This window comes from Somniosus microcephalus, chromosome 16 (assembly GCF_052327205.1).
Source record: "Somniosus microcephalus isolate GS21.2 chromosome 16, FLI_Smic_1.0, whole genome shotgun sequence".
Classification (NCBI taxonomy): domain Eukaryota; kingdom Metazoa; phylum Chordata; class Chondrichthyes; order Squaliformes; family Somniosidae; genus Somniosus; species Somniosus microcephalus.
The window spans coordinates 38,562,086-38,578,771 of NC_141002.1; the positions used below are offsets into that span (position 1 = coordinate 38,562,086).

General features: G+C 41.1%; 1 protein-coding gene across 7 annotated transcripts in view; it reads right to left on the minus strand.

The window, feature by feature from the left end:
* Positions 1-1,453: 1,453 nt before the first annotated feature.
* Positions 1,454-16,686, minus strand: part of kiaa0930 — an 83,276-nt gene continuing 68,043 nt past the window's right edge. For all 7 annotated transcript variants that reach the window (XM_086008837.1, XM_086008833.1, XM_086008836.1 and 4 more), the window contains 3 exons: positions 14,738-14,912; positions 11,587-11,742; positions 1,454-9,768 (listed from right to left, as the gene is read on the minus strand). In XM_086008837.1, coding sequence (XP_085864963.1) covers positions 9,728-9,768; positions 11,587-11,742; positions 14,738-14,912 — 372 coding nt within the window. In that variant the 3' untranslated portion in view covers positions 1,454-9,727. The remainder of the gene's footprint in view (positions 9,769-11,586; positions 11,743-14,737; positions 14,913-16,686) is intronic.

A 16,686-nucleotide genomic window follows, 5' to 3' on the forward strand; every position in this document is an offset into this window, starting at 1 on the left:
TGACCACCAGGATAGTTTCATTGGTACCAACAACCCTTTAGTACCTTGTCTAAGTGGGTATTCTTCAGCAGTCAGGTCATTCACCATGTGAGGCAACACCTATTTCTGTCTTTACCCCTACATGCACTTCCCCACAGGAGTCACTGGGTGGAAGTTTGGAATGAGAGATCATGAAGAACGAACAAACAAATGTGCATTTATAGAACACCTTTCACTATCTCAGGACATCCGAAAGTGCTTTACAGCCAATTAAGTACTTTTGAAGTGTAGTCGCTGTTGTAATGTAGGAAACGTGGTATCTATTTTGTGCACAGCAAGCTCCCACAAACATCAATGTGATAATAACCAGATAATCAGTTTCTGATGTTGTTTGAGATAAATATTAGCCAGAACACAGTTTTCAAAATCATTTTTGTACGGTCTGCACACCTAATTTTGATGGGAGCAAAATTCAGGATCATTTTTAGCACGTTTTATAGCAGGTTGCTAATGGAACATATACTTATTGCTAAAAATGGCAAGCAAATAACCTAATTGAGTTCTCAAAACTTTAACAACTGGTTAAGTATACCAAAAAAACTCAACCTCTCGCACTCCTAATTGAAGAGATGGATACTAATAAATCTGAAAAAATTCTCTCTACTTGTTTCTATCTCTTCCCTATTCCTTCTGTTGTTTTTCCTTCCCTTGCCTCCCTTCTTCTATACTTTAACCACTCCCTGGTACAGTATAACATCTGTGATGCATTGATGCTGTTCGGTTGACTAAATCTTGCAAAAAGAATGGACAGCTAGAATACAAAGATAATTATAGACTGAACAAATATTCTAGGAGACAGAATAGTTCCTATGCTGTTGTCTGATGCATAGCAGGCCAAGGTTGAAACATGCACATGATAATGAATTAATATGGATTTACATTATTCATTTTGGAGATCAGAGTGTATGCAGAACATTCCCACGAGATTAAATGGGTTGGCTAGAGTCTATAAAAAGGTAGTTTGTACATGGTTGATGGAAGGAGTGGGCTTAATATACTGAATAACTTTTTCAATTACCTTTACATTCTTACAGCTTGCCTCCTCTGTCACACAATGGAGCTGTAACATTTTACCACTAGCTTCTTTAGTTTGTGTAAAATAAATCTGGTTAGACAACTGGATTCAGATTAAAAGTTACATTTGGATTTTGTGCAATGAAATACTGGCCTAAAAATACTATTCCACACTTAGTTTCAGCTGCATTTTGTTGTTTTGTTTTTCTACAAGTTATTCAGCAGAGAGCAGACAGTCAGAGGCACAAAGAACGCAAGAAAGCATGGAATGAGAAAAGGCGTTGGCCTATATATCGGAGTATCTTCTAAATGCAAGTTTAACACTTCTTGAAAGAAGTGTCTGTTCCAATCTATCAACATCCCATTTTCAGAGTTATTGAAATCATACAGCAGACTGATAATAGGCTTATCAATTTGTTTATTAAATTGTTTTGAAGCATCAGGACCTTTATAGTACATTTACATAGAAGACTGAAGCCTACTTTTCCACAACTTGACACCATATCTATATTAAATCGGACTGTGTTAAACACATCACTTTTGGCCTCAACACTATTTTTTAGGTAGCAACAGCAGCAGAGCTGTGTCTACAGTCTGTTCCCTTTTACACAACTCAACACAAGGAGAGAGTAAATTACAAGACAAATATGAAGGCTAAAAGAAAGCCTAAATAGGTAAATACTAAAGATTTTGCTTTTTATGAACTATAAAAACAGGTTAAAAAAAACTAGGAGACAAAAGATTGGTGAGCTATAAATTACACATGAAAAGCAGTGGGATTTGAAGACCCCGTGGGGAAATGAACCACAATTCACTGCTCAGCACTGTTCTTGAAATGTCACAATCATTCTTTTGGACATATTCTTTGCTGCTTATTTTCTTCAGGGCAACCTCGGCCCCCAAGTATAGCACCCTCGATCAGTATGTCTATCACAGACCAGTCTCTGCTCTGGGGGGGGGGGGGGGGGGGGGGGGATACAAAAACTCCAAAGAAATTCAAAAAGATTTTGAAAATATGTTTTAAAGCAATAATATACTATTGATGAACTGAAGCAGGACTAGCCTATCCTCAGTTCCACAGTACACAAGCTGCTACTTTATTGCTATTCCATGAAACCTTCAACATGACAGAAGAGAAATGAGTCTTTTGATGATGAAACCAGTTGGGTTTCCCTATTGAAAAATGTCACTGATTCCATTGAAAATTGTAAACCATGCAGCCCAAAGCACAGCAGCATTGTGTCTCAGGAGGGTATCTCCATCTGAATGTTAAAGGGCACTCAAGAGCCAATCGGAACACTGGGATGGCCCACCAGTATTAGTGGATAAGGATACAGAAGCTAGGTAAGAAAATATTTGTTTGATTAAAGTTCTACCATTATTAATATAAAGTTCAGTGCTGCTGTTATTCCCAGCCTACCAAGTTTCAGAAAACAGAAAGCAGCACTTAAGTGTTCAAGACCACCTACTAGTACTGCCTGAAGTGAAAGTTAGTGGGGGGAAAAGAGAGTATTTGTAGCTCTTAAGGAAATACATTTTGTTTTAATATCCTCCCTTTGGATTCCACTGCTGTAGGCAGCAGGTGACCTTTTTTATCGACAAGGCACTGCTGTACATACCTAACCAAGCCAGCATGTTACCATGGCAATGGGCCCTTCCTGTAGAATCACATCACCAACCTTCTAAGCTGTATATTATCTTTCTCTAACTGCATTATTCAGTGGTTGTTTACTTTCAAACCTTTTCATCAAGGATTGGACTCAAATAAAGCAACTAAAACTTTGTAGGAAAAAACCTAACTGGAGTATCACCAGAATGTTTTGCAAAATTTTCCTGCTCTGTGTTGCCTGAAGTGCAGTGGCCAATAAATCAATCCTGGGAACTTTCCCACGGGACGTTATCCCTCACATTGGTAAGACATGAAAAGAAAATCAGGCGGCAGATAAATTTAAATATATCTAAATTTAAGTAGCTGGAAGTTTGTGGGGGGTTATCTGTACAGGACTGCAGGTGATGTGGTGTCTCACTTGCCTCACCTGATGCACCACCTCTGGGAAGCAGTCACAACTATATCCACGGCCAATTCAGTTTTCTACAATAGTAGACTCCATTATAAAGATGGCAGCAGTCATACTCCATTTGAATAGATATGCTCCAACATTTATCTGACCCCAGGCCCTTGCAGAATATCTTCTGATCTGCTGAGCTCCTGGCATCATCCAGTGAGTGGTAATTCATATAAAAAGTGAGAAGCCAGACAGTAATGAGAAACTAAAAGACAGCAAGTCAGGCGCATTCTTCATCCAAATTAAGGTGTGTGTCAATTTTTGATGGGAAGAGAATAAAAGCCAGAACAACCATGCATTTATATTAGATCAAGATCACGCAAAAGTGACATGATGTGTTTTCATGAAGACAATGCCCCCTTTAATAAGGGACCCAATAGGTAGAAATTTGGAGACTTAAAAAAGTGCACAGCAAACCCGTCAACTACCAGTTCCTCTTGAGGGGGTGGGGGGAGAGGGAGAAGAAGGGCAAAGACAATCTAAAGTGCTTTGTTCAGTGGCTCAGCATAAAACTCTAATGATTTGTAACAGCTCACGGTCCTACATAGATTAGATCAATTGGCTATGCAATCACTGCAGACTGCCAAAAAAAAAGGAAAATCTCCAACCTGCAGGGTTCCCTTTAGAAGCTGCAGTTTCCTGTTCCTATTGGCACATTAGAGTTAAAAATAATGTGTTAGCAGACATTGTTACCACATAGGCAATTAATTAAAACAGACATGACAAAGTGTGTATAGATCACACATTTTTCAGCACACATTGGCTTTTGAAAAGTAGGGAATTTCTTGAGGTAATAAATGGCATTTGTCTCAAAAGCCTAAAGATTTATGTAAACAGCTATTTTACACACACAGTACATTCCCCTTTTCTTTGTTCCATTCCAGTCAAATATTGTTACTAACAGAAGTACTTCCAAGGGCTGCATTTCTGGGACCATTTCGGTATTCGTGATAGTCGTGAAGAATACTCGGTATATCAGATGCTATGAAATAGTGTAGTGTAACCTCAATTAATGAGCAATAAACAATGTAAGTTATACCTGAGGCTATGGTTTATCAGAAAGTATCATAAGCATGAACATTCTTTTGCAGGATCCTCGGTTAGAGGCATCATGTGAAAAGGTTTGCAAAAACAAAAAAGTTTGTCAAGCACTAACCCCATTGCATCACTCGTGAGTGATTGCATCATGAAAAAAATGACAGCTCTGAGCTTTGCTTTCCTTCCCAAAGTTTGCCAAACCATTAAGACATTTCCTTTTAATGAAGGAGCCCTAAAACAATTATGAAATAGCAAGAGGCTTACTGGGAGGAGCTATTGTACACCAATAAGAGGGTAGCTTTTACAAGACTCCAAAGCATTGTTCAGGAGGCATTTGAGCCAGTTACAGTGCCCATAACCAACATTTAAAAGATTATTCAATCCTGGGCTTACATCAGATTGTGATTCCAATGGGCATTTAATAGAGAATGCTCACATTGAAGGTTTCAACCAACCTAAAACATCATTGCAACTCTAATAGAATTTCAATCAAAATTAGACAAGAGTCCACACATTGTAGCTGAACACTAGTATTTGTGAAAAACAAAGCTCTGCCAAGGTGGGCACCTATACATTAGTGTGTGTGTCCTGTCCTTGGAAGCACTCTTAACATATTGTTTGACTAGGCTGTCACTTCCAACCTGAAATGATGGGGACGCAATGATACATATCCTGACTGCACAATGCCTGTGGTGCCACGAGAGTTGGGTAGCACTCAGCAACCACTGGATCCCACACAGCAGACGGTTTTGATCTAGGCCTGTGATATTGCACAAGTCTTCAATGTAAATAGATACAAGAAATTTGATAATGAAAAAAAACAGGAGAACAAATGAACCAGCATTTTTGTAGCCTCCATCTGAAAGCATGCACACACACACACTTATGGATAACAATGTTTCAGCTATAGTTTATCCCTTCTTCATTGCCTAGAACAGGGTACACTCTTAAAAAACTGAATCTCCTTCCAGCACATGAAGCAGACCTTTATTTTTCTTTCTTTCGCTCTGAAAGAAATATAATTCCAGGCTGTAGTTGGTGGAAGCACTTCAGCATTTGACAAAGTAGTGAATGCGTATCTTGCACAACTAAGGTGGCTAGTCAATTCCCTGCAAGGTCTCACAGACAACAACTTACTTACCAAAAGCGAGCCATCAGTGATTGATTAAAACCTTAACATTTCCTTTCTTAAAAGTTGAGGTTTTGTAGGTGGTGAGGTAAATATGAAAAAGTTAAACAGAAAGAAGATAGCAGAACACCCCCAAATACAAATCACGCAGGTGGTTTGTGTTAAAAGATAAAAAGGTGCAAATATCTGACCTGAAAGATAACCTACTAAAAATGTGTAGTTTCCTCAAAAATGTACGTTTCTAAAATCCTTTATTATTGGTAAGGTGATTTTTTTTTAAATTCTATTAAGATGCTGGAGGAACTGTGCCTTTATGCTGCACCTCCTAATCTTTTTAAAGTTACTGCCTACGGAAAGGTTGGAGTCTGTTCCTGTGTCTGACATTGGAGCACTTTTACGACTGGAACAGACGTTCATTAGCTGCTGCTTTTCTCTCTCCTGCGAGGAGAATCAGGATTTCATTCAATATCTCCCTCAATTAAATACTGCCCCAATCAAAAACTCAAAGAACATACAAGTCTCACTTTTTTGAAGTGTAAGACAGGACAGGAGAAACAAATAGTGTTTACAAACATGGACGAAAGAAAATGACCCTTCACCTAATCGGAACTTGGCTTTGCCACCTAAACTTAACAAAACAGAGTTTAACATTTCAGGTCACTTTCAGGATTTTACTTCTCAAAATCTTGTGCAGGAACACCTGGCTTTTGCACGGAATTTCTTTTGATAGGAAAAATAGGATCGTGGTCTCCATTTTATCAGCATAATACACATTATTACAGACTAATCCATGCCTTGTGTGTATGAAAATGAGATGGACGGTTATGGTGGAAAGAAGCACAAGGACAAAAGGAGAGAAAACGAAGAATAGAGGACAATGCGAAAATATAAGAGAAAGGCTGCTAAAAACAAATGGCACATTCTTTCTCTTCCCCCAACCAGATATTATGAACTTCTCTCAAAACTCTTACAAATAAGTTTGACATATTCAATGTTACTAAGGGAGCAGTGACTGAATTTATATAATTTCTAAAAGTTTGTACAACATCCCTAAAACTATATATATTGGTTACTACACTTTGGAGATGGCCTTTGTAAATGGTTTCCATTTTATTGCCTTGTAGTTAGCACACACTAATTTAGTTTTCTGAAAAGCACCTGCCAAACTTCTACTAAATTAGAAATCTCAGCCTTTTGGTAAAAAGAATTTTGGTGAAAATTACTTTTATGTCAATCATCGGCTGTGCAAGGAGAGGCAGGGGCACTGCGTAGGTAATGAAGATTTTTTCAAGTAAATACTTGAACACTGTACCAGCGATATTGGTTTGTGCGTCAGCACTTAAAAATCTCACCGTATACAAAGAAAACTACAAGGTGCTGAAATAAGAATTATCATGGAGAAAACTTGATTGCAGTTAACCAAATATTTAGGAAGACTTCTCTATCAAAAGGAAACAATTCTGCCAGTCTTTATATTCCTGTCAGTTTCTTATAATCATACTTCCTTCTACCAAGAGACCAGAGTGGTTTGAGCCACAGATTTCTTGCTGGCCACATTAACATTTTCCCAATTCAGGAAATGACGTTTGCAGGCTTCTTGCTGATTTGTCATATCTGCCTCTTCAACCCCATCCCCCTACTGTGAGGCGCTTCACCTAACGTTACTGCTACAGATAGCAGTGCACAAATGTGAACTGAGAAGATGATTGGAAGACAGCTTCCTGCCAAAGGAATCTAGTGTACTGCTAGAAAATAGACAATATATTAAAAAATTGGACTGCTTTAAGTCAGTATTAGATCACCAATAAAATGCTGCACTGTAAAACAAATCTGTGGCTCATTCAGCAGTGCATGTGGGGCTTCTGTACAAAGCAATGAGCAGTAAATATGCTTCATCACTGTTCAAGTTAGAGGAGAAAATCTGCATACATCAAAAAATGAGCATCAGATTCACGGCTGTGAGCCACTGACCACCCAAACATAAATCAATAAAAAAAATGTCTTGCCCGCACACCATGGTGACTTAAGTGCGGTTCTCCGATTAGAATGTGTTTGGCCTACCATATTTGCTTTTAATAAAAAACATTTCTACGTTTCACACCGAAAGCTCTATCCATCAAAGGTGGCACTGAACCAGTGAAGTTGGCATTCAGCCATTACATAATGGTGGCTTTTTCTCTCTTTCCCCCCCCCCCCCAAAGTGATTGTTCTCTGGGCCTCCTGTTCTATTCGACGCAATATTATACTGGTCCCGTTATTACTTAACGGACAAGTGGCAGGTGCCACACTCACTCCTTTACTTTAATGCCTATTAGTACAAAAGAATAAAGCTTTTTAGCAAACTAAATGAAAATATACAACACAACAGTCTGAAAAAACAGTAAAATATCACAAATCCAATCTAGGGCTTTTTTGGGTAGAGAGATGGATGAGCTTATTTATATATACATTTAATATTCCTTTCAAACTCCCCAATTCTCACACACTGGTTGGGATTAGTACAGTTTTGCTGTATCAACTACTGTTCTTTTTTGCCTTCATGTCAAGTATGCCATCATAAAATCTGGATACTTCAAAAGAGACAGACTGGAATGGATCTAATTTTAGCCTGACCATTACGGTTCCACCTTGCTCCGCATAGAGTTGCCACCTGTTCAGATTGAGTAGTGCATTGAGAAATTTCTAAAATGAAAACCAGATATTAAACGTCTGTTTTTTTAATAAAACTTAGAAGTCCATTTTTTCCTCCATTGACTTCTATGTTTTATGATGTGGAAACATTAGTTATTAATGCTATTGCAGTTCTTGATTTTTTTTAAAATGAACAGCATGGTAAGCATCCAAACTCAACCCATGATCCCAATCTGCCCCTGGTCTGCAATTGGGTGCAGCAAAATGTGGCAACCCTAGCTGAGCACCACAGAAATATGCCATCCAAGCGTTTCTGATTTAACAGCAAATATAATTAACACTGGAAACAAGGCCAAACTGGCTCCTGAAGAGAAAAGGGACAGGTCAGAGTAAAACCTGCCATCAGTCATATTTCCTGGATTGCAGAAGTAGTGGGATTACAAAATAAAATGAAACTTGGCACACAGGGTTTGGTGAACAATTCATTAAATAGTTGCAGCATCCCTATTCCAACAAGCTGTTGGCCAATTTTAGTTCAGTTTTGCTTCATCAAGAAAAAACAGCTTGAATGAGGGGGTCGAAATTGATAATCCACAGGTATGATGGTACAAAGGTATCAACTGGAGAAAAGCTGGATTAAGAATCTCAAGGTGGCAAGATTCCCTCTTCCCCCCACTAAAATTCATTTGTTTTATGGTCCAGTTTGTGTAAAAAGGTCTCAATATTCTTTACTCAACCATTCTCCAGATGTATCCCCATGGGCTGCTGCTGGGACAACCTATTGCAATACTGCTGGGTTCTCACAGTAAAACAATCCTCATTGTACAGATGGATTCACCAGGTAGAAGGACTCCAGCTCACTCCAAGCACCTTTGAGAATTTGCCACTCAAATCATACCTTGACAGTTTGTCGGTTGCGGCAGCTATCTGGACTAGTGGACCAGGGAAAGAAACAAAGTTCCATCTCACCACATGGAAATAAATATTCCAGGAAAAGGGATTCTGCAATAACATTAATTTTTACAGTTTCTGCTAAACACGTTCACACCTGATGTATACACAGGTGCAATGCAACAACCAACATCACACTTGCCTGTAGTATACAAACAGCACAAAACATTTCCCAAACGTTTGTTTCCCTTTCTGAGCACGCTTGGGTTTGACAAGATCAACAAAAGCCATCTTTTTTTTAAAAAGAGAGGAAGGCCACTTTCCCCCTTCCCCCAACAAATCCCTTTGATTATTAGAATTGATCTGCAAAATTTGATAACACTGTGTGGTCCCAGTGATTCCATGTCTTTTGTTGTCCTTTCACCCTATTTTAAAAAAGAGTTCAAGAATTACCCTACAACATTACTGGATATGAGCACTCAAATCAAATGGTTCTTTGACAAAGAATAGGGTATGGGGAGAAAACTGTTATCTACCTACTGAACACAGTTTCTTGAAGATTTAATTTAATGTTTTTAGTTTAATATCAAGTTCAGCAAATAATTCCCCTCCGCCTTTTGTTCTCCTTTACTGTTGTTGCTCGATACAAAGTAATTGTCTTCAGAAATTGTTTGTGAAGCATTCTGTATTGGTTTCTTAGTAAGAAGCAGCTCCTAACTGGATTCTATCAAAACACAAACGCAGTGTGATTGGAAAATGAACACTGGAAATGTCCTGTGGGCAGGTGAAGGAGGCACTTTGATTGGCTGGTATTCTAATTAACTTCCCTTCCATCCCGACACTAGGTGGTAGTATTGTCAAGAATCCAGTTGCAGTTAGGCACTTGGCTGCGAGTTTGTAAGGCAGTGCCTGCTCTCTGCTATGTCATCAAGATTGGTTTCTGCCGTATTTCTAGAATATCTGAGGGGAGATAAAAGCAGATTCATTAGTGTAAACCATTTAAACTCAAGATCAATCCTAAACACTATGTAGAACTTACAATCTCAAACTAATTAAGGTTCTGTGGGTGGGGGAAGAGGGGCTGGTCAATTAATTCCCATCACAATTTTCTCCATTATTTAGAGCTAAGAGATCAGATACAGAGAAACTTGGAATTTGATGGATCCCTATATGAGGAACATTGAATTATTTTTGGCTCACTTAACAGGGATTGATAATTATAATTCAGTCAGTTTGTTGTAAAAAGAAAAAGACTTGCATTTATATAGCGCCTTTCACGACCACCGGACGTCGCAAAGTGCTTTACAGCCAATGAAGTACTTTTGAAGTGGACTCCACTGTTGTAATGTAGGAAACGTGGCAGCCAATTTGCGCACAGCATGGTCCCACAAACAGCAATGTGATAATGACCAGATAATGTGTTTTTGTTGTGTTGGTTGAAGGATAACTATTAAGCCATTTTACTTCAATACTGCATGTAGATATTATGTTTGGGAAAAGATTATAAAAATCGCTGGGATCCGAAAATCTGATGACTAATATGATGTCATCAGGGTTTCTCAGAAAACTGAAAAAAATCATGCATTAAAAATAAAGAGTTCAAAGTAAACTAGGTGTCAGCCTCGTCTCAGTGGTAACACTCATGCCTGTGAGTCAGAAGGTTGTGGGTTCAAGTCCCACTCTGGAGACAATATCTAGTCTAATACTTCAGTGCAGTACTGAGGGAGTGCTGCACTGTCGGAGGTGCTGTCTTTCAGTTGAGACATTAATCCGAGGAGCCATCTTCCCTCTTGGGTGAATGTAAAAGATCCCATGGCACTATTTCGAAGAAGAGCAGGGGAGTTGTCCCAGGTGTCCTGGCCAATATTTATCTCTGAACCAACATCACTAAAGCAGATTATCTGATCATTGGCTGTAAAGCACTTTTGGATGCTCTGAGGTCATGAGAGGCGCTATATAAATGCAAGTCTTTCTTTAAACTGTAAATAATAAGTTTCCCAGTAACTTATAGTATATATGGAGGTTGGGGAGGGAAGTATATTTAAGTTCATTCACAAGCACCACTTAAACACTGGGGAAGCTCTGCCTACCATTCCATGGCACAGTAGGCTGGTAGACCTGTGTGACAATTGGTAGTTGGAGAAACAAAATTAGAAAGGGGGGCACGGTGGCATAGTGGTTAGCACTGTTGCCTCACAGCGCCAGGGACCCGGGTTCAAATCCGGCCTCGGGCGACTGTCTGTGTGGAGTTTGCACATTCTCCCTGTGTCTGCGTGGGTTTCCTCCAGGTGCTCCAGTTTCCTCCCGCAGTCCAAAGATGTGCGGGTTAGGTTGATTTGGCTATGATAAATTGATCCTTAGTGTTAGGGGATTAAATACGTGGGGTTACAGGGATAGGGTGGGATATGTGTCGGTGCAGGCTCGATGGGCCGAAATGGCCTCTATCTGCACTGTGGGGATTCTGGGATTCTGGGAAACCCCCCCAAAAAACTGAAAATGCTGGAAATGAAACCGAAAACTGGGGATACCCAGATGATCAGTCAGCATCTGCAAAGAGAGGTCAACATTTTGAGCAGTGCCCTTCCATTACTTTCATTAATCACATTACATACACCTTTCCTTAATTTAAAAAGGGTGAAGAAAGGTTTGCCATCCATTTTTTCCTTGGTGCCTCCTAAGCAACAATTCATTAATACAAAATCATCAATGCATTTCCTTTTGCATTGGCGTTAGTTGGGGCAGGCTGCCAGACAGCACTGAAGCTCTGACTGAATTTACCTGCTGTGATGCGATGCATTGGTAATGTAACATAGGTGAGGTGTGCATAGAGTAAAAAATTTTCTTCAGTTCGGTTCAACTTTAGCCAAGATCCAACCAAGGACCTCCCAGTCCCCGACAAAGAACGAGATCGTAGGTTGGATACGCCATGCATGTCTGCAAAGAAACAGAACAGGTAAGGAGCGGAAGATTAAGTTTCAAAATGAAAACATTTATTGCATCAGATAGCATTTCAAAATATAATCAAGTAAGAATAAGGGGAAAAAAATGCAAGAATGATGAAACCCAGCAATTTAGAATATTCTTTTAAAAAGTGATAGTAAAGCATAATCATAGCAATGGTAATTAGTAGTGCCTTTATGTAATGGATTTTCCTTCTGGCCTAGGGTAAGAGAAAGCCGGTAATAATGCAATTCCTACATTACAAGGTATCTTCAACTAGCAGTCTTAAGAAAAGGCTCTTACAAATCAATGATAATCCACTGTAAGGCATTAATCCTATTGTATGTCTTGGAAACCAACATTACCAACAACTTGCATTGATGTAGTGTCTTTTAATAGAAAAACATCCCAACGTCCTTCACAAATGTATTAAGAAAACAAACGCTGAGCCAAGGGAGGAGAGATTAGGAGGGGTGGTCAAATGCTGGTTAAAGATGCATGTTTTAGGGAGGGTCTTTAGAGGAGGAGGAGAGGGTGGTGGGGAGGCAGAAGGAATTCCAAAACATGAGGCTTAGGTGGCTGAAGGTACAGTTTGGGGGTTGCATAAGAGGTTTGAGATAAAGGAATGGAAAGTTGGGGCTTGGGGGGGGGGGGGGTGGGCGTGGAGAAGAAGTGGTTACAGAGATAGGGATTTAAACACAAGGATAGGAATTTTAAATTAGAGGCACTGCGAGACTGGAAGCCAACGTAAGCCAGTGAAGATGGGTATAGGCAATTGTAACAATGCAGGATAAGATACAGGCATCAGAGCTTTGAATGAGATGAAGCTTATGGTTGGGGGGGGGGGGGGGGGGGGGGGAAAGAGGGGATTTCAGCCAGGAGAGCACGCAACTAATTAACTCAAGGTGACAAAGGCATAAATGAGGGTTTCAGCGACGGATGGGCCGAGCTCGCGTCGGTTGAGAGATGTTATGCAGGTGCAAGTCTTTGTGATGGAGAGGATATAAATTCAGAAGCTCAGGTCAGGGTCGAACAGAGCTCCAAGGTTGAAAATAGTCTGGTCCAGCCTGAGAGTGGCCACAGAGGGGAATGCAGTTTGTAGTGAAGGTCGAAAACAGTGGCTTTGGATTTCCCAATGTTTAGCTGGAGGAATTTACAGCTCATGCAAAAGTCAGAGAAGTAGTCTGACACTATAGAGGCAGTGGAAATGTCAAAAGAGGTGGTGGAGAAACAGAACTAGGTGTGGTCAGCGTGGAAGCAAATCCCATGGCTTTGGATGTTACAAAGGGGCAGCCTGTAGATGAGGAAAAGGAGGGGGCCAAGGATGGAGCCTTGGGGATCTGCTAAGGTGACAGTCCAGGAATGGGAAGAGAAGTCATTGCTGGAGATTCTCTGGCTACGGTTGGATATATACAAGTAGAACCAAGCAAGGGCAGTCGCACGGAGCGGTGAGGATTGAGAGATCAACTGTGTGGAAGGTTGCAGCTCAATCAGTAAAGCATAATGCCCCACAGTAACAGATTTTTTTTTGTTTTGTTGTGGCTGTTAAGGCCATTTCAGTGCTGTGGAATGGGCAGAAATCTAATTGGAGGGATTCAAACAGGGAGTAGTGGGACAGCTGGATAAGGATCTGGGAAGTAACAGCACGTTCAAACACCATGAATTGCTCGAGCTTTACTTTCATGGTTTGATGTTTCCCGAATTATCACCCATAATTCATTTAGAAACATGCATCTCACAAACACATTACCTGAACACTGGTCCTAAAGTATTGCCTATAATTCATTGAGATATCCAATATATACGTACAGAAATACTCTACTTAAAGCCCAATTTTGGATTATTTCCTGTGTATAATTCACAGGTAATGGAGTTTCAAGAGATAAGAGATCTGGAATTCCTGTGAGGTTATGGTAGGAAACTGATGTAACCCAGGCAGGTAGGTGCCCATTCCACTGCACCACATTTCCCCCCCCCCCCCCCCACTCAAGGCACTTTGTTATTTTACTCAAAGAAATGTTGAACACATTATTGACCTGCCCAAACATGGCCAGGTGCATTATAATCTCAGACAAATGAAGCCGATGTGCCATATGACTTCTTTCCCATCATTTTTACCTTAGTAGCACTGGGGGTGGGAGGGGGAACAAGGCCATGTGTGTGTTCCTGGCATCGAGCGCTCCTAAAGGCAACAGGGTTGGCGGGGAGATGTAAATGTTAAAAGGCCAGTTTCAGCACCACAAACTTAAAAGCTGACAACTTTTTCCCCAAGGCCACATTTACACTGTGGCAAGGTACACAAGCAATTCCCTTTACCCTCTGAAGCAGGCACCCCATCAGTGCCATCAATTGCACCAGTGCCTGCCCAAAATATTTAAATGTGGAGGCAAAGGGTGGGCAACTGTCCCACCCAAGATCTGCCCTTTTTATGTTCCACAAGAATTTCTAACTGCTCAATATTGAAAACTGCAGAACTGAATGAATTTTATTCAAATCCCATCAATCCCACCACACAAAGAATGGAGGCCAATTAACACAATGCAAGTTGAATTTGGAAGTTAGCATTTTCATCTTTTCCCATTGAGCAGCAAAAGGATTAAAAGGGTGAACTTTAACCTCCTTGGGAAGGCCCCGCTTTATTTCATAGCCCCAATAATGACTGGTACTGCCTATCATGGAAAATCTGTGTGCATTGGAGGTTTCTTTCCCATCTTTTTTTGAATGTTATTTTGCTGTTGGTTGATGTCTTGCCCCAAGACCCCTGCCAGAGCAAGGTGCACACTGGCTGTCCTCAGCCCAGCTATGTTTGGAACCTCTCGTGAGGAATCAAGAGTACAACCGCCTCCTCTATCTACTGCCACATGACGGTGCGAGTCAGGACAAAGCAGGTGCGGGTCAGGACAAAAAAGATCAATTCACTACAAGATGCATCATCCAAAAACAAGCATAAGAAACTAGTTAGGAACTGTACAAAAAGCGCAAGCCGCACCTTCCGAGTCTCCATTGTCCGAGCCATGCCTGAAGAACTCCTCACTGTCATTGGCCGAATGAGACTTCTTCATCTCTGCCATCCGATTTTTGGGTGTCTTTCTGCGTAACGAAGGTGAGAAAAAGGATGGACGATTGTTGCGCTCAGGAGTTGGTGGCGTGCTGAAGGAAGTTACCTAAAAATGAACCCAAAAAATGAACTGAGCTCCAGTGTTGTTAGTTAAACATGCCCAAATACTGGATTACAGTGTTCTAATGTATGGGAATGGGAAATCATACAAGGAGATACTGGGACTATTTCCACTGGAACAGAAGGCTGAAGAGATTTAATAGAAGACCTTTTACACTGGTTGGGAATTGGTGATGAGGGGTGATCAATTTAACATCGTCACTAAGGTGTGGAGAGGGGTTGGGATAAATTTCTTCATGCAGAGGGTTATTGGAGCATAGTATGTCTTGTCACAAGGAGTGCTTGAGGCAGAGCGGTTGAATCTTTTAAGGGGAAATTGGATACATTTTTGATACAGGAAAATACAGAGCTACGGGGAGAGAGCAGCGCGGTGGGTTTAACTTTGGATTGTTCTAAAATAAAGAGCTGAAACAGACACACATTTAACTCCTTCCAAGGCTGTTTTCCAACCTATGTACCAGCTTAGTTCAGTTGGTAGCACACTTGCCATGGAGTCAGAAGGTTGCGAGTTCAAGCCCTGCTCCAAGGGCAGATAATCTGGGCTGACACTTCAGTGCAGTATTAAGAGAGTGCTCCATTGTCAATGGTGCGGTCTCTTGGATGAGACGTTAAACTAAGGCTCCACCTGCCTGTTCAGGAGGAGACCGCTTTAATGAGCTAAAGCTGACACTTATGTTCCATTTCCTGTCATTGCCCTTTCAATAATACTGGATATAGTCAAGCCTGTACAAAACAGGCATTGCTAGGGACTGTATAAAAGGTGGAAGTAAATTTAAGAGAGCCACAGCAGGTAATTTAATGAGTCTTGTAAAATCATTAATTTTGAATCATTTTATCAAACATTTCTCCCACTGCTGCTTAAACATCGAGCTTAGTCTCTTGCACCGTGGGGCTTCCCTTTTTGCATTCCTTCCATTTCAAACAGGGCTCTATGGGATTCCCATTTGGAACATCCACGCATCTATATTTGTTGGAGGAAGAGCAGGAGGCCAGACTGCTCAGGCACTGTAGGGCATATGGCACCTGCCCGCCTGCCTATTACCCCCCCCCCCCCCCGAATGTAGAGACCCGAGTGCTCCGACCTCCAGCTGACCCAGGAGCAGTGCTTGAAGAGGTTGCGTTTCACAAAGGAAGCCATCAAATGAGTTATGGTACAACCTGAGCTACAGTCCACCTACTCCACAGGTACATTACCAGTGGCTGTGAAAGTCACCATCATCCTCAACATTTATGGTACAGGGTTATTCTGGGCTGCCACTGGAAACATTAGTAACATTCCTGTAAACAGACGCATTGTTTGCTCGAGCAAGTTCCCCAAGGTCAGCAGAATAACAGGTGTTACCATTTTAGAGTGGCAGGATTTCCCAAAGTACAAGGAGTCACAGATCGCACTTGCATGGCCATATATGCTCCCCTCAATCTCATCACCTGCGTCCACTCGGTTGTGACCAGCTGCACTGCAGCATGCAAGGTTCCATCAGCCACGAGTGTCATCATAGAGCACACTATTGGAATTTTGAAAGCACACTTCAGGTGCCTGGATTGGTCCTTAGGGCCTCCGGGATGAGGCATCAGCTGCAGATCTGCCTGAAGCTGCCACACACTTCAGGATGGATGGCTGTGTTATCACTCAAAGGGCAAAGCATCATCAGGAGCTGTTTTTTTTAAGCTGCTGCAGGCATTTAAATTCTGTGGCAGCACATTATTTCCTCCCCTCCCTCCCACAGTGGTGCACTTCCAATCAGAGGTGGGAGCCCATC